Below are 22,423 nucleotides of genomic sequence, written 5' to 3'. Positions count from 1 at the left end.
TCTGAATTAAAGTAGATACAGTATTTCTAATTTTTCAGCAAATTTTGTGGTTATTTTTGCAACACTGTTCTAGGCCCACTTTGGGTGGATTGTTGACCTCCTCCTACAGGCAGCACCAAGAGTCTCTGAACGCTGAACGAGAGCGGAGACGTCTGGAGAGAGAAGAGAGACTTCAGCGGATTGAAAGAGAGGAGAGAAACCGCTTCAAGTTTGTGGCCTTTCTCAATTTCTCATTATGATTCAGTGTGTTTTTGCACCCCGGGCTGAGTTACTTGATTTATTCCACAAATGCATTAGCAGTTCTGACGTCATGTGGTGTCTCTTGTGTTGGAGATGACCATGAGAAACATTTAGTCCAACTGGTTGGAGAAGCAGTTCCATCCAATTTTTTTTATCAGAGATCTGGGAGTTTTCCTGATAGGACAAGTTATTGCTGCTTATTATGGTCATTTAAAGGAAAACTGTTTAGACCAGACAATAAATAATTGTGATGGGCTGCAGCAAGACAAATACTTGCTCTTTCTGTAAGTTTGTCAGCTCTACAGTTTACAGTATTTGAGTCTTTTAGTCAGCATCTACTGATATCTTATAACAAATTATTACTTGGCTCTGTGGAATACTTGATTCTGATTAGTAAATTATGAAATTCCAAGGTATGTTATTCCCAGATAACAGTCACTGAAACGAATAACACAGGTTCATCAGGGTACTACGAATCATTTTTCACATCATTTTCTGACAAATTAATACACAGGCTTATTGTGAAAACGTACCCTGTATACATTTCTAGAGAGCGCAAATTATGTAGTCAGAGATACATTCGGCTGCATTTCGTCTTTAAAACGAACACTATGGGCTTGAGACGCTGAAAAGAATTGACGGCCATGATGGGTTTTGAGTCCGGCGAAGAACAATTCCAGAAGGCAAAAAATAAAATAAACAAGTAAATAATAGTGTGAGAGCATGGTAAGACCTGAAAATGTTGTAAAAATCAGGTGAGGGCTTTTCTTTTTCTGGATTGCTTTTGAAAACACTGTCGATTGGGTTTAGGCAAGGGGATTAGTGTGTATTGGTCGGTCAGTCAGTCAGTCAGTAGACAGCGACCTCTGGTGGATTTACGTGAGAACATCAGTTGCGAATGGCAATCGCGAGAGAAATTTGAGATCTGAAAAAGTGTACCCAGCGGTCTCTGGTGGATTCAAGAAAATGAAAACATAAAAAAAAAAACATACCTTCTGGGATGTATTTCATGACTCCAGAAATGTACTTAAGGGTACATTTCAATAATGAATCTGAGTTGGAATAATATATAGGCTAGTGTAGACTGCATTCAACCTGTTTCCCTTTAGCAAGCTTGGACTTTAATTTAATAGTAAGTAAATTATTGCAGCTCCGGTCAATTTTTTATTTTTTTTATTCTTTCTACTTTTGTCACAAGTAACTATGTAATAAGTGGGATAATTCTACATCTAGGTGTTTGTGTCCACTGAATAAATCCATTTGGTCTTATAAAACGGCTTTGTTAGAAAGCCTGTGAGGCTATTTTCTGCTAGAACAACTACCTAGATGTACATTATCTCATACGTAGTACACAGACTTGAATGTATACGTCCTAATTGCCATTAGGATGCAATGTAAAATATTATTGGTAGGGGTTTTGAAAGGCATTCTTTTGCACTTATTATACATACTTTCTCTTGTTGATTTTTCTTTACTGCAGTCGGGATTATGCAGACAAGAGAGAAGAGGTCAGACATGCTCGTGAAGAAAGGTATGTTCCAGCAGGACCTACATTTATAGTACATTAACAGTCTTTTGCACATGTTGTTACAGACGTTTGAAGCCTTTTGATCTTCTGAACTGTCGTAATATATATATATATATATATATATATATATATATATATATATATATATATATATATATATATATATATATATATATATATATATATATATATATATATTTATTTATTTTATTTATTTATTTATTTTTTTGAAAGTTAAATATAAAAAACATTGTATCCCAACAAAAATACATTTTCTGTGCCACCCAAAACGGACAGTTGGGCTCTGCTTGAGCACCTCTCTGAAAAATCCCTTCCCCCACCTCTGGCAATGCCATGTTTTATGTTTCGTGTTTTCAGAGATGCTCTGCTGCAGGCCAGATTGGTTTGAGCTGGTTGGATGACAGTAGTAATTCAAATAACCACTGGTCACAATAATATCAGATCCAGTTCATGTCTATGTATATTTGCATTATACATTAACCTAATAAAGTGGCCATTGAGAGGCCTTGATACTACTTGGGTAAAAAAAAGAAAAAAAGGTCTGATTCTTATGTTTCCAATGACGATGGACATAAAATCTTTAAGCCAAAAGTCATCTTGCTTTTTTTATGAAGAATTATATTAGACACCTACCGCTAATGTCACAGGTCAGTCATATAGGATAAATCAGTCCAGTCCAACGCAATTATGTCATAAAGCTCTGAGCGCTGTTTAATATCAATTATCAGCACAGCGGTTGTAATACACCTTGAAAGCGTTTATTAGAATGAGCAGCAGATGGGAAGCGAGTCTGCACGTGCTGAAGGTGAAATATGGGCATCAGGGCCCCTTTACGCCTGCTGTAGATAAAGACCTTTAAAGATGGAAAGACAAGGTGTGTAATTGAGATTAGACATGGGCTTTTTCCATTTACAGTCAATGTCAAAAACATGCTTCCTGGCAAATGAAACGTTTCAATGTCCTTGCATTTATTTTAGATCTTATCAAAAGCCAAGGTTTTCCAAGGGTTTTCTTCAATTTCTCGAAGCTTTCAGTATAGCGTAATGATGTGATGGAATTAAAGGATCAGCCAACCTCAGGTGATAGCACGGAAATGTTATATAGATTTATAACATCTGGTTCTGGTTTTGGTAAATGTTGAATATTAGAGCTGGTGCATATTTTAGGGTAGATAAGACAGGAGAGCAGACAGCATCTGTTTTGACACCTGTTAAGGTAACATGGTAGGAGGCTTTGGTTTGAAGGGATTGGAAAATCAAGTTTATTTATGTAGGGAGAATGTTCTAAAATGTCTTCTGTTTAAGCCATTTATTTCAATGCACGTGCTGTTTCAGGCTTCCACCCTTTAGAATAGCAAACACAACTTTACTTAAAGCAACTTATATTACATTAATGCAGTTACAGTTCCCCTGCAGGGAGCAAATATGAGAGAAAAAGTTGGTTTGCCACTAATAGGGTTTAAAACAACAATATTTCAGTTACCAATCCTGATATGTAAAAGGATAAATAGCCCTAAAATGAAAATTATGTCAATAATTACTCACCCTCATGTCACTGCAAACTCCCAAGACATCTTCAGAACACAAATTAAGATATTTTAGATGGAATTTGAGAGCTTCCTGATCCTCCATGGTACTGACTCGTTCAAATTCCAAAAAGGTACCAAAAAGCATGGTCAAAACAGCTATATGCTTTCATTGGTTTAATCAGAATATTATCAGGCTATGAGAATACATTTGTGTGCACATGAAACAAAAATAATTCGATTTTTAACAAAAATTATTCCATTTATTCAACATTTTTTTCTCTTGTAGCTTGATAATATTCCGATTCAACCACTGAAAGCAAATGGGCTGTTTTGAGAATGTTTCTTTTTCTGAACATGTCGGGAACATTGCTGTCAGAGAGCTCTCTGTAATTCACCAGAATTTTCATTTTTGGGTGAGCTATCCCTTAAACCAGTAAGCCAATTTACCAAACATAACATCTTAATTTACCCATTTGTGCGTTTGATGTGTCAGTATCATATAAAAGGATTCATAATAATCAAAAGGAAATATTATTTAAATATTAAAACACTTTCAGTTAAAATTTTCCCAATTAAGACTTACTGACAGGGAAACACGGTTGCTCAGTGGTTAGCACTGTTGCCTCACAGCAGGAATGTTGCTGTTTCGAGTCCCGGCTGGGTCAGTTTGCATTTCTGTGTGGAGTTTGCATGTTCTCCCCGGCTTTGCGAGGGTTTCCTCTGGATGCTCCGCTTTCCCCCACAGTCCAAAGACATGCGCTATAGGTGAATTCAGTAAAACTAAATTGGCCGTAGTGTATGGGTGTGTTTGTGAATAAGTGTGTCTGGATGGAAAAACATGTGCTGGATAAGTTGACGGTTCAATCCGCTGTGGCGACCACTGATGAATAAAGGGACTAAGCCAAAGGAAAATGAATGAATGAAGACTTACTGACATGTCTGCTGTAGTTCTTATTATGATGATTAATTGATTGATTGATTGATTGATTGATTGATTGATTGATTGAAATTTTTTATCAGTTGTTTATGAAATAAAACCAATAAATATATGCTATTCAAAACTATTTTTAAATTCAGAGTAACTGAGAATTTTCAAGTGGTCTCTTAATAATTACTCACACTCATGTCATTACGATATTCTAGATTAAATTTTAAAGCTCCCTGATCTTCTATATACAGCAACGTTATTATTCATTTAAAGTGCAGTAAAGGATGCAAAATATTGTCAAAACATGTGATTTTAGTGATTCAAATGTAATCATATGAAGCTCTATAAACAATTTGTGCACCAGTAAACTGTAAAAAAACTATTTGTTCACTTATATCTTTCGCATCAGATCAGTGTGCACATTTACTATGGGCAATAAGACGCTTAAATATCATGCTGCTGATTTGTAAGTATTATCCATTGTTTTGCCTGTAGCAAATGAACACTCTGTCGACTTGATGATGAAGAAAAGCAACACAGGCTCATTGTGAATACACACCCCTATAAACATTTCTGGAGAGTGCGAATTATGTAGCCAGAAGTATGTAAGGCTGCATTTTGTCATTAAAATGAATGCTAAGGTCTGGTATGATGCCGCCAGTGGATTCTGTTTTTTGTTTTTATGCTACCGCTTACGTCTGTATGGACAGCTTGTCCACTGTTTCCAGTTTGAGATGCAGCCACTTGAGATGCAGAGCAGAGTTGACCACGATAACGAGGTTCGAGTCCAGCGAAGAACAGTTCCAGAAAACAGCTAAAACAAGTCAAAAAATTAAATAAATGAGCAAATAACAGGGGAAGAATGTGGTAAGATGTGAAAACATGTGGCCTCTGGTGGATTTGCAAAAACAAAAACTGCAAAAAAAAAACCTCCTTGTATGTATTTCACATTCTCCAGAAATGATTAAATTATCCATTATGAGCCTGCGTTGAAGAGAAGATATAGGCTAACAAAGTCATATTTGTAGATTTTTGTCATGCTAAAATATTCTTAGAGCTTTGCATGATTACAGTAGATCTACTGAAGTCACATAGAATGTTTTGACAATATTTTTTCTGGACTTTAAATGTCTCTAGACATAGGTGAATGAAAGAGCTTTCTTCTTGATTCAGAATTCCTTTATGACTTCTGCTGTGTTTGTTGTGGTATATTCAGATACAAGCAAGTGGAGCGTCTGGCAGCAGAGGAAAACGAAAGGGAACGGCCGAGAACACGGGGCCGAACAGAAATAACCCTCAGTCTGAGTTCACGCACCTCCAGCAGCTCCTTGTCTCGTTCCGTCACCCCTTTGACTGTAGATGCTCAAGAGGAGACACACTCTGTCTCAAATCCAGCACGAGGTGAGATTTCCCAATGTGTACAGTAATAGAGTGTGGCATTTCTGAAAAGAAAAATATTCTGATCCTAATTTTTCCTTCAAAGTGTGGAATTAAGTGGTTACCACACAAATGTTCTGTACAGAAAGCAATGTAAAGCCGCTAGGGCAGTGAGCCATTAGGAAAAAAAAAATGACATTTATTTGAGGTTTATCGACCTCAAATATTAACCACAATTTGAGAAATTGGGTCAGTGGTCAGCCTGCTTTTCATTCACAGCCACATCTGAATGTGAGTTGGTATGAACAGACTGAACGACTGGAGCCTGGTCAATCACTCAGTCCCACTGCAGAGTTTCCAACTGGCATTACACTCTTACATTCACATGGGAACTATATGACTGTGGATCCAATGTTGTGTATTTGAATTTTTTTTTTCAATTTAGGTCAGATTTTCTTAGTTTTTGTTTTTTTTAGCTTCCCATTCAGTTCCTTGGTAATAAATATTGTGGGAATTAAGTTTATTGTAATACATCTTGTGTCATTTCAAACCCATATAATGCTATTGTAGAACAAAAAAAGATAAAAGAAGATACTTCAAAGAAAGTTTTAAAGAAAGTTTGCTAGAGTTTGCTAACTTCAAAAAAAGTTTGCTAGAGAAGGGCCAGGAAGACACTTTTGCAGATATTTATGAAACATGCTAAGTGAACATACTTGTTTATGTGAAAAAAACAATGCTTCAGATCGTTATTGTGCATTCCATGTAGTAATGTTGGTCTTAGTTTGGGTGTAACTCCACCCACTGCCAGATTACCCAGTTAATTCAGCACCCCGAGTTGCCTTGGTGGAAAACACAGCATAGGACAGTTAGCAGCCTCCAAAATGAGTCAAAGATTCTGAGTTAAAAAATTCACAAGAGATGTTTTTTTTTTTAAATTTGAAAACAATAAAAATATTCCAAACATAAACAATAGCTGAATAGTTTACAGTGTGATACTTGATTGTCTGACGTGATTGCTTCTGTTGGTATCATTAATCTGGCAACCTACTGCATTAGTACATCTAGTGAGCCGGTGCCAGGTGATAAAAACCCTATCCACTATTTCGAATTTGGGCTGAAATACTAATACCAATCTTGCCAATCCTGTATACTGCACCTTTAATCGCTACTCAGATCCACTCTGTCTGAAATCTAGTTCTTGTTGATTGAACTTACTGATGTTTTCAAATGAAATTGAACAACACTGCGTCGCCATCACTGCAATGCAATCAAATTCAGATTTCCTATAGCATTAGCAAAGTGGTGTTAACCTCTTAAGGCCCAAAGTATTTTTTTAAGTGCATTTTTTATTTCTCTTTGCCGTTTGGGCTTATTGGAACCTAATTAGAATAAAAATCTAAGTATCATCTTCTGATATGATTCAGCACCCAAAATTATGTCCATATACACCGCCCATTTTGGATAAAGGTAGAAAAAGGGGAGGAGGGAAGGTTCTTCCAGACTAAAGGTGCGGTCACACTTGACTTTTCCTTCCATAGACTTCCATTCATATGCACGCGAATGCGTCAGACCGGAAATGCGGGGTCATGCGTTAAGTTTCGCATGTTGCTGCAGTGCAAAGTTCAGGCTTGGTGAACTCTAACCTGCGAAATCGCATCACTTGACTGCGTGAGACCAATCGAGGATCAAAACAGGACCTCTCTGGACAGAAATTTAAAACATGGAGCAATCGCTGGCTTTTTTTATGTCTAATCATCTTGTTTAATCCCGCCCCTTTTCGCAGTGCCGCACGACAGAATTTCGCACACACAAAGCCCAGTGTGACCTTAGCTTCAGATAGTTGTAGAAAGGAAATAAGGGTATATATAACTTATATAACTTAGGATCCTTTGATTGGAGGATCATGATTAGCTAATATGGGCCAGCTGGGTCAATCATGAGCATGTGCTCCTCTGGAAATTAGTTATAGTAGTCATCTTATACAATTAATTGTTTTTAACTACTACAAATTTTAATAAAAGTCGATTTGTTAAACTATAGAGTTAAATATTAGACATTAAGTCTATGTGAACCGGACATTGTTGCAAACTTTGTATGATGCATGACATATTTCCAACAGAAACAGAATATTAAGTAAAGGGCTTTCACTGTTGGAGGGGGTGACTAAGCATATTTTCATAAAAGAAATGCCATTGTAGAGCAGAAGCAAATGATTATTAAAGACTACACCAGATTTATTGTTCATCTTATGACGAACAATATACGCCTTTAAAATAAACATTTTAAATGTGGATTTCGTGCAGATTTTAATACTTGTTAGAGCAGAGATCAAGGTCCTATCATGAAATTTGCTATGGGCGACTGTTAATGAATTGAATTATTTACTAGGGATGTGACAAGATCTCATATGACAAGATCTTGTGAGATTAAATCACTTCAAGATTTTTCGTTGAGGTGAAAAGTTGTCTTGTGAGTTGTGATGTTATTTTTTAGCGTGAGGGTGAAATTAGCACTGAAGATTGGAGGCAGGATTAGACTTGAATGGCACACTAAGTGCTCTGCACACACATGGCAACCCAGGCTGCCTCTATGTTGCTTGTCACTCGTTTGCTTGGGCGATTGTGACGTAACCGCTTTTTTTTTTTAACCAGAGTTCAGCGGCTACCGCATCCAACAGCGACTACAACTGCAGCCGCACACATTAACCATGCTTCATAACCATGCAATGGAATAGCACTTTAGATATGCTGAAAATCCTAATCATCATAAACACAATTGGGATTAAGACATGGAGTATTCCTATTTCTGTCGCAGTATTGAAGTGCAGTACAGACATGTAAACACCTTAATCAAACTATTACAATCATGAAGGACTTTTAGCCGAATTTTTTGACAGCATAAGACATACACACAGGGCTGTTTGACATTCTCTGCATTTACAGAGTCAGTAAAGTACCACAGATGCACAAATCTCTAAGCGCACACACACACACACACACCATAAACTCTTCGAGACTCGTCACATCATCCTCACAGAACATGTGTTTATGCTGTCTGGCATAAACATGTTTTCTTTTCATTCAGCGAAAGGTATTAAATTACATTAAAACAACTCTCTCCTATCAGTCCTTTTTTCATTGTCGCATCCAGCATCTCAGAGTGAGTCACAGGGGCATGAATGAAATGTTGCTGAATGCTGAGTTTATAGCTAAATATTTAGCAGTGTTTGTATGTCCTTTACTGCATAGAATTCATTAAAATAGTAATAAAATACCATTCATTAAAGTAAAAAAACACCATTTTGTGATTTTTTTTTCAGTTGAATAAAAATCTATTTTCCATTTATATATTAGCAAAATATTTTGCAGTGTTTGCATGTTCTTTACTGCATGAATTCATTAAAATATAAGTAAAATAATTTTTGAAAAAGCACCTAATTTTTTAAAATGTTTTGAAATTTGTGATTTATTTATTTATTTATTTATTTTTCAGTTGAATAAAAGACTTCTAAAAAATAGGTTACAAATTAAAGTTTGTTTACTAAAAGTTTTTTTACAGGAAATATTTTCTGTTCCTTAAAACATGAGTTTGTAACCCACATGATAAAGGTTTAAACCATGCAGGATGTGATTTTGATTTCAGGAGCAACAATCATATCTGTAACAGTGGGGCGGCGTGACAGATTTTTTTTTTTACTGGAATAGCAGGGTGATATTTGATTATAGTACAAAAGCTGAAAGAAAGAAAGACATCCATCAACCGTGACACGATAATTGAGTGGAATGGCTTGAGGTTGTCCGTTTACTGAGGCCCTGGTTATGTCACATTCATGTGGTTTCTGAAGGCCAGAGGGTTGGTCACACACTGGTCAGCGAGTGAAAACACGACTAGCCGTGTGTAAAAGGATAGCAGTGTGGATCAGACTGTGGTTTTAGAGGTCTGAACTCCTCCCATTCTCTGACTCCTGCTTTTCTCAAAACAGAGACTAAATTGAAAGGAATAACACTGATATACTTATTAAAATTTGATGATTTCAAAAGTAACTTATGGCAGCCGATATGCTTCGTTGGAAAGCAAAATATTGTTATGACTTTTATGTACACTGTAAAACCCAACAGTCAACTTTCTGAAATGAATGAGTATAGTTAACTCAAAATTTACTGAAAGTTAATTCTACTTATTTGAAAAGGGTTTTGAACTCAGTGTTGAAGGTAAAGAGTTAATTAAATACCTCATTACTTCAACTTAAATGGAATTCAACTTAAAAGTTCACAATACTCATATAGATTAGTTTTTTTTTAACTCATGGTTTGTTGCAATCGGTTATTTAAACGGTTTGAGTTGACTTAACTTATTGGGTTTTATAGTACTCAGTTTAAGTTATCTCCATTTATTGGGTTTTACTATGCTCAAATTGCCTCGTTTACTAAAATGGATTAAGTTCACAGTACTCATTAGGGTTAGTTTTTGAACTTCAATGTTTTGTTGCAACGGGTTTGCTCAGATGTTTTGAGTAACCTTAACTTTGGGTTTTACAGTGTAACAGTTCTGTTATTTTTCTCATAATTTGGAGGAATTGTGTCTTGTGTCTGGGTGAAGTTTGTGCCTCGTTTATTTACATTTTTTTTAACTGTATTACAAGAAAGTTATGTCACAATTCTTGGTTTGCATGTTGCAATTTTTATTTTATCATACAGTTCTTCTTGATATTGTAACTTTATTTCTTGTAATAACACTCATAAAACCCTTATCGTAAAAATTATGAGTCTGCATTTTGCAAATTTAATGCATATAATTCTATTCTGAGAAAAGAAGTGATAACTGCACATTTAGATTTTGCAGCTTTGACCTTTTATCTGTAAATTTGCAAGGAACAATGTCATCAGCATAAACATAAAAATGTCATAAACTAAACATTGTGAGAAAATTCAATGTTTCATAAAGTTTATATCTTGTCTTACTATTCTTTTCCCTCAAAAATGCAAATATGTCTTGCAGCTGTTTTTGAAACAGCTGTATTTATTTCTTGCAATCGTTAATTTTATATTTCAGAACTGTGAGATATAGACTAGCAAGAAAAAAATAACCTTCAAATCATAATAACCTTTTAGTGATGGAAACAAACTTGCAGTTTAATCAAATACAGTATACTGTATCCATAATGTGTGTACATAAAGACTTTAGTTTTAACAGCTCTCAGTCTTTCAGATTTTATATTTTGCTGGGTGTCCTAAATAAAAACATTTGATGGTAAGGTTGTGAGGAATTTTATTTTGTTATTCCTCATGCACTTGCAGGATCACGTTCCCTGTATATTTATTTGCTTTACCAAATATGGGGGAGTAGATGTGGTCATGTAATGTGGGTTACCGTAACACAGACACTGAGAGAGGGGGATGTGGATTGCAGAACGCATATGAGGGATGCGTCAAATTTATGCATGCAAAGAACTTCTTTAGAGTTTTGGTCGTTTGTATATGTCTTAACAGCTATATAACATTCTAATGAAATATGAATATACATACATATGAATATGAATATACATACATATACTGTATGTATATTCATAATGATATATATATATACATATATATATATATATATATATATATATATGTATATATATATATATATATATATATATATATATATATATATATATATATATATATATATATATACATTCTATAGATAACATTCTAATGAAATATGAAAAAATCTAAAGAAGATAAATAAAATACAATTCAAATGTATTGATATGTTTGCAAATATTTAATAGATTGCATAGAGAAGATAAGGATTGCATTTACTAATTAAAAAAATGACGTTATTAATTAATAACGTTAATAACATTTAATAACATTAATAACATTTTAAGGTCAACATTATTAGCCTCTTTAAGCAAATTTTTTTCGATAGTCTACAGGACAAACCATCATTATACAATAACTTGCCTAATTACCATAACCTGCCTAGTTAACCTAATTAACCTAGTTAATGCTTTAAATGTCACTTTAAGCTGTATAGAAGTGTCTTGAAAAATATCTAGTCAAATATTTTTTTACTCTTTAATACAATCCTTTACTTTCATGGATGAGGAAACATTTAATTTTGTTTGTTAAGCGCAAAGATTTGTTTCAAAACTATTTCTAAATTCAGTTTTAATTTCCAGCAAACTGATAAATGAACAATAATAAAAGTGACCTAAAAAAGCTTATGTCCAAAACACATGTCCTATTCTTATGCCCTATATGGTAACACATACTGTACGTCTCCAAAACCCAACAGGTGGAAGGCATTTTAGGTAGTGGTTTTTATATTAATGTAGTAAATAATAATTTATGTAACATTTTAATCCTTTTTTTTTCATATGTAAATATATTTGTGTATTGCTGTACATGCTGCGTGTATCAAGTGTGTAAGCGCTTGGACCTGCAAAAAAGGCGCATAACTAACACGCTCTGCACTGGACTTTAGACCAGCTTTTAGTTGGTCGATGGCGCAGTATATTTCGGGTCCTCAATATAGCAATGTGCCTTAAGTGGCGCAAATGGATTTGCTATTTAAACATTGTGGTGCAAAACGTGAAAATTAGGGTTGCGCTTGTCTGAAAATAGCAACAAATCACGCCATATATGTCTTGCGCCTTATTGCGCCGAGTGTATGATAGGACCCCATAACTGAAATTGGCACCAGACCAATCTTACTTTTCTGTATGTGTGTTTTTTTCAGGAACTGTGACTGAGAGGAGTTGTACGGTGCAAACAGCAGTTGTGCGTTCTTCATCAGAACCTCCCTCTGCCTCTGCATCTCCTCCAGTGTCCCCATGCCAACCAGAGGAGGAACAGAGACCAGTAGACCCATCAGACATCATTCTATCTCTGTCTCCAACAAACTCTGAGTCAGAAAGTACAGAGACAGAGGAGAAAACAGAGAATACTGAAGCAGAGGTGTGTGAGGAGACGGTGGCGGGTGAAGCGGAAGATGAAAAGGAAGAAGTATCAGAAGGAAACTTTGAGGATGAGACTAATGTGACGGGTGCCGAGGAATGCGAGAGAGAGAAGATGTTGGATAGAGAAGTAGAGGAGAGTGCCGTCCTGAGTGAGAAGGAGAGGCAGAATGAAGAGCTGAATGAGAAAGATAACTGCTCTGCCTCCAGCATCTCTTCAGCTAGCAGCACTCTGGAGAGAGAAGAAAGAGAGGAGAAACATGTCAGTGACAGCGACTCAGGTGAGTCTTACCTTAAATATAACAGTATAAGTGAGTGCAACAGAGAGTCTGATAATGGACCGAAATCTTTCACCTGCCACGCATTTCTTATCTGCAATGGATCTATTTTTAGCTTTGTGTTAAATAGAAAAATACATATCATGTCCTCAATGATAGCATTATATCAAGATTGCACATATGCTAAATGACAACAGTTTTGTCCATCAACATGAATTTCATAACATCTGGTCTAGTTTGTCTGAAGATGATCCGAGTCAAATTTGGTGAAGATTGGACCAACGGTCTAGGAGGAATTAAAAAAAAAGTTTGGCAGATTATAGCATAATGACCCATGACCCAAGGAATAATTTAAGACCAATTTCATCAAAATAAGCATATGCAGTCAAAAGTTTTTACCAGATTTGTAAGTTTCATTTTTAATGGCTAATGAATGTCTTATAACTCTTGACCCATAGGTGGCGCTGTCACAAAATTTTTTGGGTGTTGTCAGTGTGAGGCAACAATGACAGACCTAAAATTTGCTGTCATTATCTTTAACCATCGCAGAGATACAGCTTCAGATGTAGTTTGGCATCATGTTATCACATTTGTCGGTGCAGTAAACAAAAACCGTTACACCTTTCAACACAAATTTCAACAATTCAATAAATTTTTGTCTGAAGATGATCTGAGTCAAATTTGGTGCAAATCAGCCAAACGATATATGAGGAGTTTTTGATTTTCTCCGGACAACCTGAGGAATGTATCAAGACAAGTTTCATAACAACAGACAAAATTCTGCAAAAGTTATTAGCATTCTTAGAAATATCGTTATAACGTTTGACCAAAAGGTGGCACTGTGACAAAACATTTTGAGCATTTTCAGGGCACAGTCCCGAAGACACATAACAACTTTCATAACAATTCGCCAATGCATCCGTAAAATATAGCAATTTTGACATCATTCAAAATGGCAGACCATCCAAAATGGCTGACCTAGGAAAATCATTTGACTCTGCATAGTAAAGAGACCAATTTTATGAATTTTGGACAGAGGGCTGAGAGGTTATAGGCAAAAAAAAAATGTAAGTGCGCCTAAATGCTGCAGGTAATCTTAGACCATGGTTGTCATAAAACAAACCAAGTTACGGAGAGTGCATTTTTGGAAGCTCTACATTAAATTTGATTGCAAATTAAACTAAAATGGTTTGTCTAATCAACTTGAATTACTTAACTTTTGGTCAGTGTGGTTTGTAGATCACGTGATTAAATTTTGGTGCAAATCTGACAAACAGTTTGTTCAAACAATTTTACGAAAAACTCGGAATAACCAAAAAAATTTCATGATGGAAAATGACGTCATATAGTGCGTTTGAATTGAGCCAAGAAATCAGAGGAAAAAAATGATTGTAGCCCATTCGATTCAAAAGTTTTAATGATAAAAATAAGTGAAACTTTGGACAAGTGGTGGCGCTAGAGAGTTTGAATAAATATTACCCAAATCCCACCTCAATGGCACCAAAAATGTTGTGCAATTCAACACAAACACAATAAGTAGTTTATTTTATTTTTTTTAAGTACACAGTTACAGTATCTCTCAAGCTTGTTTTTTCTTTTTTTTTCTGATCAGTGCTAGGCTATGGCATGTTTGTGAAGAGGTGCATGTAAAAATTCTACTAATTCTTAAAATTTGCTTTCAATTTGGACTCTTAGGTCAATGGGCAGACTGTGTAAATACAGCAGACAACAATGATCAGTGCAACAAAGTTCTTAACAGCAAACATTTCATGCTGGGCATGCTGTACGCCCAAAACAAGGAAGGAGAAGAAGATGAGAAAGAAAAGGAGAACGAGAATGAGAAATGTTCAGGTCAGGACTCTACTGTGACAAGCCTTGCTAGCCGAATTTCCACTCTGGAATCACATCGGCAGACATGTGAGGACAACTTGAAGAAACTGGAAGTGGAGCATCTAGAAAACCAGGGCAGCGTGCGGGCTGTAGCTGAGAAATTTGGAGATTTGGTCAAAGGCATGTTATCACCTCATGACTTGGAGCATAGTGGGAAGGAAAAGCAGCAAACACAGGAAAAGCCTCTGCCTGCTCCATCACCAGCGCCTCCAAAAAAGGAGTCTGACCACATATGGGACCAGCTGATGGCAACGCCACGGGAGCTTCGTATCAAAGAGCTGGATTTCACAGACTTAGGAGAGGAGGACGATGTGGATATTTTGGATGTGGGGAACATGATTGGGTCAGGTGATCTCACTCCACCTCCACCACCGCCCTGCTTGCCCAACCTTCCTCCCCCGCCACCTTTATTTGGATGCCCTCCACCTCCCCCAGTCCCTGGCATGATGATGCCCCCTCCACCACCCTTTTTGGCATCAATACCTCCAGCACAACTGGGATCTCCTCAGCTTAGTCGAGGAGAACCACCGCTCTTCCAGAAGAAGAAGAAGACCATCAGGCTGTTCTGGAATGAGGTTAGACCGATAGACTGGCAGTACACCAACCACAAGAGATGCAGGGAGTCACTCTGGTCCAAACTGGATCCCGTCAAACTGGACACAGCCAAATTGGAAAACCTCTTTGAGACCAAATCCAAGGAGCTGCCAGTTACAAAGGTACCAATAAAAGATTTTTAATGTCTTGTTGCACTTATATTTTTCACTTGTGGATTGAAAAATGTGTGCTAATAGACTTTTCATTTAAATTGGAACCAAGTAGGGGGACATCAGTCATTTGAGAGGTCTTATCTAAAATTGGATGTCATTCATAATTAGTATGCCTAACAAAGAAACATTCTTGTTTTCAACTCTCCATGTTTTGAGTGTCTAACTAAGACAAAGTTGGTCAGCAGCAAAACTTTGCTTAAGAGCACTAGAATTTCCATAGTGGCCATTTTAATGGTTTTAAAATTTTGTAATTTTACAAATTTGTTACATTAAAACGCATATAACTACAGTATACTGTAGTTATATACAGTATATACAGTATTTCATTCTTACATAGTCCATGTAAGCCATGTTGAGGGTCCAAATGCAGTTTACTAATAGCTTAGTCAGGCAGGCAATGGTCAAACAGGAACAGACAGAGGCATGCAGGTTATCCAAAAGTGTAGTCGGGGTCACAGGCAAAGAGATCAGTTCAGGTGGCAAACTACATAAAGCAATTAACAAGGCAAGGGTCAGAAAACAGGGTAAGGCAAGATAATCGAATGCTTCGTAATGCTACAGGAAAAAAACAAGACTCAGCCCTGTGTGTGAGAATGTGAGGTGTATAAATAGTCCAAGTAATAAGTCAATCCTGAGCTTCAGCTGTGTGTGTGGGTCAGTATCTGAATGATTGTCAGCTGTGGCAGGAGTGATGAGAGCAGACTTCTGGAAGTTGGAGTTCATATCATGGCAGAATTGTAGTCCGGGTGATAATGAATGTTTTCCAGTGATCTGCAAAGCCTAGCTCGCTGGTGATCCTGACACATTGTAATTTTAATAAAATTCAAATAAATTCAAACAAAACTTAAAAGAGTATTTCTGCCTTAAATGGCCATACTCAAGTAGAGTCCGCTACTTTTTTGTGCCCTCTGTTGCCTAGCAACTTTATACTTACAAAACTCTCTAAACATACAAACAAAAAACAAAAACATAATGTTATTTTAGACATGAAATTCACAAGCGTCACGGTGGCGCAGTGGGTAGCATGATAACCTCACAGCAAGAAGGTCACTGGTTCAAGCACTGGCTGCGTCAGTTGGCATTTCTGTGTGGAGTGTGCATGTTCTCCCGTGTTGGTGTGGGTTTCCTCTGGGTACTTTCCCCCACAGTCCAAAGGTGTAGGTAATAGGTAAATTGGCCGTAGTTTACATATGTGAATCAGTGTGTATGAGTGTTTACCAGAGTTGGGTTGCAGCTGGAAGGGCATTTGCTGTGTAAAACATATGCTGGATAAGTTGACGGTTCATTCTGCTGTGGTGACCCCTGATTAATAAAGGTACTAAGCCAAAAAGAAAATGAATTAATGAATGAATGAAGTTCACAAACAACATTTTCATTGCAGTGACAAATCTTTGCTTTTCCGCTTGCTGGACAAAGTCAATGTTACAAACAAGATCATATCTAGGTTTATGACTTGACAGACATGCAATACTAATGTTGACAGACATTAAAATCTTCGTTCTAAAACCTCAGTAGAAGTTTAAGATTGAGACACAAAAAAATCAGTTTTATAGGAACGATCAGAATGACCGCTATGGCCATATAGTAGTTATAGAATTCTGGTAGGTCCAATGTTAAAACTAAATTAAACTAATAAAGATATATATTCTATACAATATCGCAGGTCTGCTAGTATCAGGGTTTGCATTCCACCGTTTTTATTTATTTTATGAGAATTAGTTTTGTGCAAGTGTGACCTAAAACCATTCTCCTGATTTCTCTCAACATAGGGACAGGAGAGCTTTCAGTCTATGGATGTGAAAATTAAACTAGGGCTACTTATTTAAAAAAAATAAATTGTTGCTCAGATATTTTCTTGTTGGGTAAAATGTAATTTATTGCTTTACTGAGTACTTCTAAGTAGTCTGATAATGCGTAACTCATAATACTTTGTGAAGTTTCACAAACTAATTTCGAGAGCAGCATGTGATCGTGGCTGGTCTCTTCTGTAATCATTAGTAAGCCAATCAGATGATTTCAAACTCACTATAAATAGCTCGTCTAGCATTACTCCCTTATTTAATTTTTTTGAAGAATCCCCCTATCTCCCCCTTTTCCTTTTTTATCAGTTGGAACTACCTGATCTCAGACCCCCTTACTGTACATGCTCATTGATCAGGCGGGAGCCATGGATTCACTTATCTCTGAGCTCAGGGTTCTCTCCCAGGATATCCATGCCAAACCTGCTATTATTATCAAGCAATATCTAAGCGTGAACTCTTAAAAAATTAATTATCCCAACAATATGAGCCAGTTCTAACACAAGTACAAGCAAGGGCATCAAAAGCAATTGATTCACGCAAAAGAAATCCAATTACATATCAGTCAATTTAAAGGTTATTCTATTTTTGAAGTTCTTTTTTGAAATAAACATTTCACCTGCCCTTTATGTCTTATCCACAACAAAACTACATGCACATACTTTCTTTCTTTCTTTCTTTCTTTCTTTCTTTCTTTCTTTCTTTCTTTCTTTCTTTTTTCTTTCTTTCTTTTTTCTTTCTTTCTTTCTTTCTTTCTTTCTTTCTTTCTTTCTTTCTTTCTTTCGTTGGTCTATTGTTCTGGCATCCCTAAAAATAGACTTTGTCTAGATCTGGCAAGCACCAGCCTAGCATAATGGTGGCAAGTGTGGCTTATATTGTAAAAAAAATATATATATGTTATTGTTCCACTTTATTTTTACCTAGCTTTAGTCAGCACATGTGAACCCAAAGCATAGCTGTTAGTAAGTTACTTTGCTCCTTTCTAAAACTTTGTTTCTCCCAGCTTTTCTCCAAGCTTCTTGAACACATGGTATGAATTCTGACACCTTCCACTGGCCATGTGCGGCCTGCACACATCTCTCTCTCTCTCTCTCTCTCTCTCTCTCTCGACATGATTGCATGTGTTTAGAGGAGCGCTGCAGAATGTAGGTCACGATGGTAATGGGCTGCTTGATTGGCTGTGATGGATTCTTGTATTACTTAAAAGCTTCATCAAAGTGCTTTCTGGGATGCATGAAACCTGCTGTCACTCAGAACAAACTGAAGTCAAGCTTATCTGAAACATTACCAACCTAATCAGAGCAGCCTGTTGTGCGGATCTCAGAGTTTGTATGTGTGCTGAACGCTATCATTCCAGGTTGTATAACACACTTCTTTCAACTCTTTTTTTTCATGTCTATAGATAAATCTCTGACTAAACAGAATGAATGTTGTGTGTTCACTATGTACTGGAGATGAATTGATGTTTTTTAAGATGAAGATCTATCATGTTATTTGGCTTGTTCGCCCTTAGATGGTGTCTCAGAAATGTGGCCTACATGGGGTTTCCTCTCCTCTCTGCTCTGAGCAACCTTTCCCAGCTGTTTTTCATTTTCGGCTCGTTCTCCCTCCCTTTTTTTCCTCCTCTCCCCCCATTTGGCAGCAGGCAGAGGACCATCGTAGCTCTGCTTCTCCAGAAATATTCTCCATCAAAGTCCCAAAAATAGCCTTCAGGTGCTTGCGTGCCTTTTCAGTGAGTAAACACTAAACATATCCCTGCTTTGTGTTCATATCTCAGGAAGCCATTTTTGAGGTAATTATCCACATTAAAGAAATTCCTTTCCAATTCAGTTTAGTGGTCAGTAAGAACAGGCTGAGAATCCAGATTTCATATTGGGTGTGTGAGAGTAGATGTGTATCGCGATTGTTGAAGCGGCTTCACTGTTGGAACTAGAACTGTTGAAAACAGTGCTGCGTAATCGTTATATTGTTAGGAATGTAGGTAAATTCAGGAAATTGAAAAAATCTAATTCATTTTATGAAACTATTGAGCATATTTTGTACTACAGAAGATAAAATACTAGTTAATAGTTATAAAACAACATACATTTTTTTCCTATCGGATTGCGACCCCTGGGGTCTCATTACATTGCATTAAAGACACGGCAATAGGGTCAGATGCAGCAGATTGATTTCATGGCATCAGGGTAAACTTTCTGACACCTTTACTGCACTCGTATACATTAAATTTAAATACAGGCCCCGACTGAACATGGAGGATTATCTCTGAGTGGCGTTCTTCACAATTAAACAAAGAATAGACCTGGGCCTATTGGTTTGTGTGAACCGTTTTGCGTTTACAAGGTTTGCATATTTATAGCCACCTCAGGGTCGCGAGCCACTGGCATTGTTATTTTGGTGGTAGCTGGCTGAAAAGTTTGGGAACCCCTGTTTTAATGCATCCATGCCCAATAAAAGTACTAACAATCACTAACAATGGATTATATGACAAAATAAGCTTTTAAATATATTAAAACCAATAAAGATCAATATGTAAACTGATATAATACTTCTTAGTTTAACATTTTCCATTCACAAATGTCTCTTTTATTTAATAACCATGATTGTTATCCATATCATGGTCGTAATCACATTTCTAAAGAATATGATTTTTTTTTCTGGTTATCTCAACCTGTAATATTTCTGTTGGTTAGAAATTGTTGGTAACACTTTACAATACAGGACATGTAGTTAATGTTAGGTAATGTGTTTACTAACTTGAACAAAGAACGAACAATACTTGTACAATATTTTTTAAATTATAGTTCAGCATTTACTAATGTATTAGTTAATGCCATCTGAGCTAGCATGAATAAACCAACACAGGCTCATTGTGAAAATCTACCCCCATATAAATGTCTGGAGAGCACGAATTATGTATCAAAAGCTACGTATGGCTGCATTTCGTCTTTAAAATGAACGATACAGGGTGGTATGATGCTGCCGATGGCTTCTGTTTCTTATTGCGCTACCAGCTGACTGCTTGCCTCCATGTGGACAGCTATTCCACTGTTACCAGTCTGACCAATAGCTCACTATGTATGTTGGTGGACTTGAGACACAGAGAGAAGTTGACCGCAATGACAGGGTTTATGTCCGGTGAAGAACGATTCCAGAAAGCACTTAAAATAACTGAGAATGTGGTAAGATCTGAAAATGTGGTAAAATCAGGCGAGGGCTTTTTTTTCTGGATTGCTTTTGAAAGCTCTGTCGGTTGGTTTAGAGAAGGGGCTATCAGATCAATCGGTGCTTTTGAAAACACTATTGGTTGGGTTTAGGGAAGGAGGTGGTGGGGGTTTTATTGGTGAGTCAGTCAGTCAGTCAGTTGACACGGGCTTCTGGTGGATTTACGCGAGATCATCAGGCGCGAATGACACTGGAGAGAAATTTGAGAAAATGTATTAATATTAGTTTTATTTAATAGCTGTTTTTATTTAAACCTTTGTAAATTATATGATACTTTTTTTTCTTCAGTGGCATCAGTGTGTAGGTTGAGTTGTTTCACTTTTTTGGTTATAAATAGGTTTTCATTGCCTTTGAAGTGAAGTAACTGAGCAAAAACTTAAGAGCCTGAGTAAATTCTCATTTCAGACTAAAAATGTAGACAGAACTGTGAGGCTTTTGCTTCTGAACTCTTAATTTATTGTGCTAGTGATGTTTTCAGGTTATGCTGTTCATGCTACTATAAATGTCCTTGAATTTGTTATCCAGGCTTAAGCTCACAAATCATTCAACGGTAAGGAGCTATTAAAATGAGCAGATCTGGGCAGCAATACATTGATATAATTTCAATTATTAAGTGTTTTGGACTTGTTCTTCTTTGCATTTTTTTTTTTTGTTTTGCAAGATTTGATTTTACAAATGAGTCAACACCCAAATCAAGAAGAAAGACTGTGATTTGTCATTAATGCGTTTAATTACATTACTAACAACTAAACATTCTGTTACACCATAGAACACTTTTGGTATGGTACACAGTGAATTTTTAGGAGTTAATTTCATTCATTTATTTACCTTGGGCTTAGTCCCTTTATTTATCAGGGGTCGCCACAGTGGAATGAACCGCCAACTTATCCAGGATATTTTTTTATGCAGCAGATGCCCTTCCAGCTGCAACCCAGTACTGGGAAACACCCATACACTCTCACATTCACACACATACACTATGGTCCATTTAGTTTATTCAATTCACCTATAGCACATGTGTTTGGACTGTGAGGGAAACCAGAGTACCCGGAGGAAACACGGGGAGAACATGCAAACTCCACACAGAAATGCCAACTGACTGAACCTGCGACCTTCTTGCTGTGAGACAACAGTGCTAACCACCGTGCCACCGTGCCACCCCAAGAGTTAATTTGGTGGTAGTAAATGATTGTCAGACATAAAACCCTGTGTGTACCGAGAAGAAACAAAAACGTTATTAATAATAAGAAAATACAGTTGTATTTTGTCTATTGAATCCAAACAGCCAACCTCTGCCTCTTGGTCATCGGTGTGAATAATTCTGATGATTAATCTGTTCATAAATGTGTTTTCAGAAAACAGCAGCAGATGGGAAGCGTCAGGAGATCATCGTTCTGGATTCCAAAAGAAGTAACGCTATCAACATTGGCTTGACGGTCCTGCCGCCTCCTCGCACCATCAAAACAGCCATCCTCAATTTCGACGAGTACGCCTTGAGCAAAGAGGGCATAGAGGTAATCCTGCACCGCTTTACAATAACATTCCTTTTCGCAAATGATGACAAATCACTAAAAGTAATGAAGCAAATTCAACATGATGAAATTATTAAGAAAAGCTACAATAAAACTCAATACATACATTGGAGTTTTAAAGCTAGTACAATGCATGGTTGCACTTTAATCCCGAGAATGCCAGACGGGTTACCATGCAGAAAACACATCTGTACTTAATACTAACCTTGTTTTGAGTCCACGTGAGTCTCATACTCCTTGAACCTCTCTACAGTTCGCTTTCACCCTCTCCTTCTCTTTCTCTCTCTCGTTACATCAATCATTCAGGCATTTATGATCATCCACAGACTGCTACATGAAAGCACTTTTTTAACCAAAAAAT

The 22,423-nt window shown here is 36.7% G+C and overlaps 1 protein-coding gene across 4 annotated transcripts in view; it reads left to right on the top strand.

Moving 5' to 3' along the window:
* The window catches only part of fhod3b (formin homology 2 domain containing 3b), a 305,076-nt gene that overhangs the window by 261,835 nt on the left and 20,818 nt on the right, over positions 1 to 22,423 (top strand). For all 4 annotated transcript variants that reach the window (XM_056476236.1, XM_056476235.1, XM_056476234.1 and 1 more), the window contains 6 exons: positions 74 to 208; positions 1,721 to 1,771; positions 5,462 to 5,646; positions 12,355 to 12,852; positions 14,545 to 15,455; positions 21,886 to 22,044. In XM_056476236.1, the coding sequence (XP_056332211.1) occupies positions 74 to 208; positions 1,721 to 1,771; positions 5,462 to 5,646; positions 12,355 to 12,852; positions 14,545 to 15,455; positions 21,886 to 22,044 (1,939 nt within the window). The remainder of the gene's footprint in view (positions 1 to 73; positions 209 to 1,720; positions 1,772 to 5,461; positions 5,647 to 12,354; positions 12,853 to 14,544; positions 15,456 to 21,885; positions 22,045 to 22,423) is intronic.

Source organism: Danio aesculapii, chromosome 16 (assembly GCF_903798145.1).
Source record: "Danio aesculapii chromosome 16, fDanAes4.1, whole genome shotgun sequence".
In the NCBI taxonomy this organism is placed as follows: domain Eukaryota; kingdom Metazoa; phylum Chordata; class Actinopteri; order Cypriniformes; family Danionidae; genus Danio; species Danio aesculapii.
This window is presented reverse-complemented; position numbering and strand designations above follow the sequence as displayed.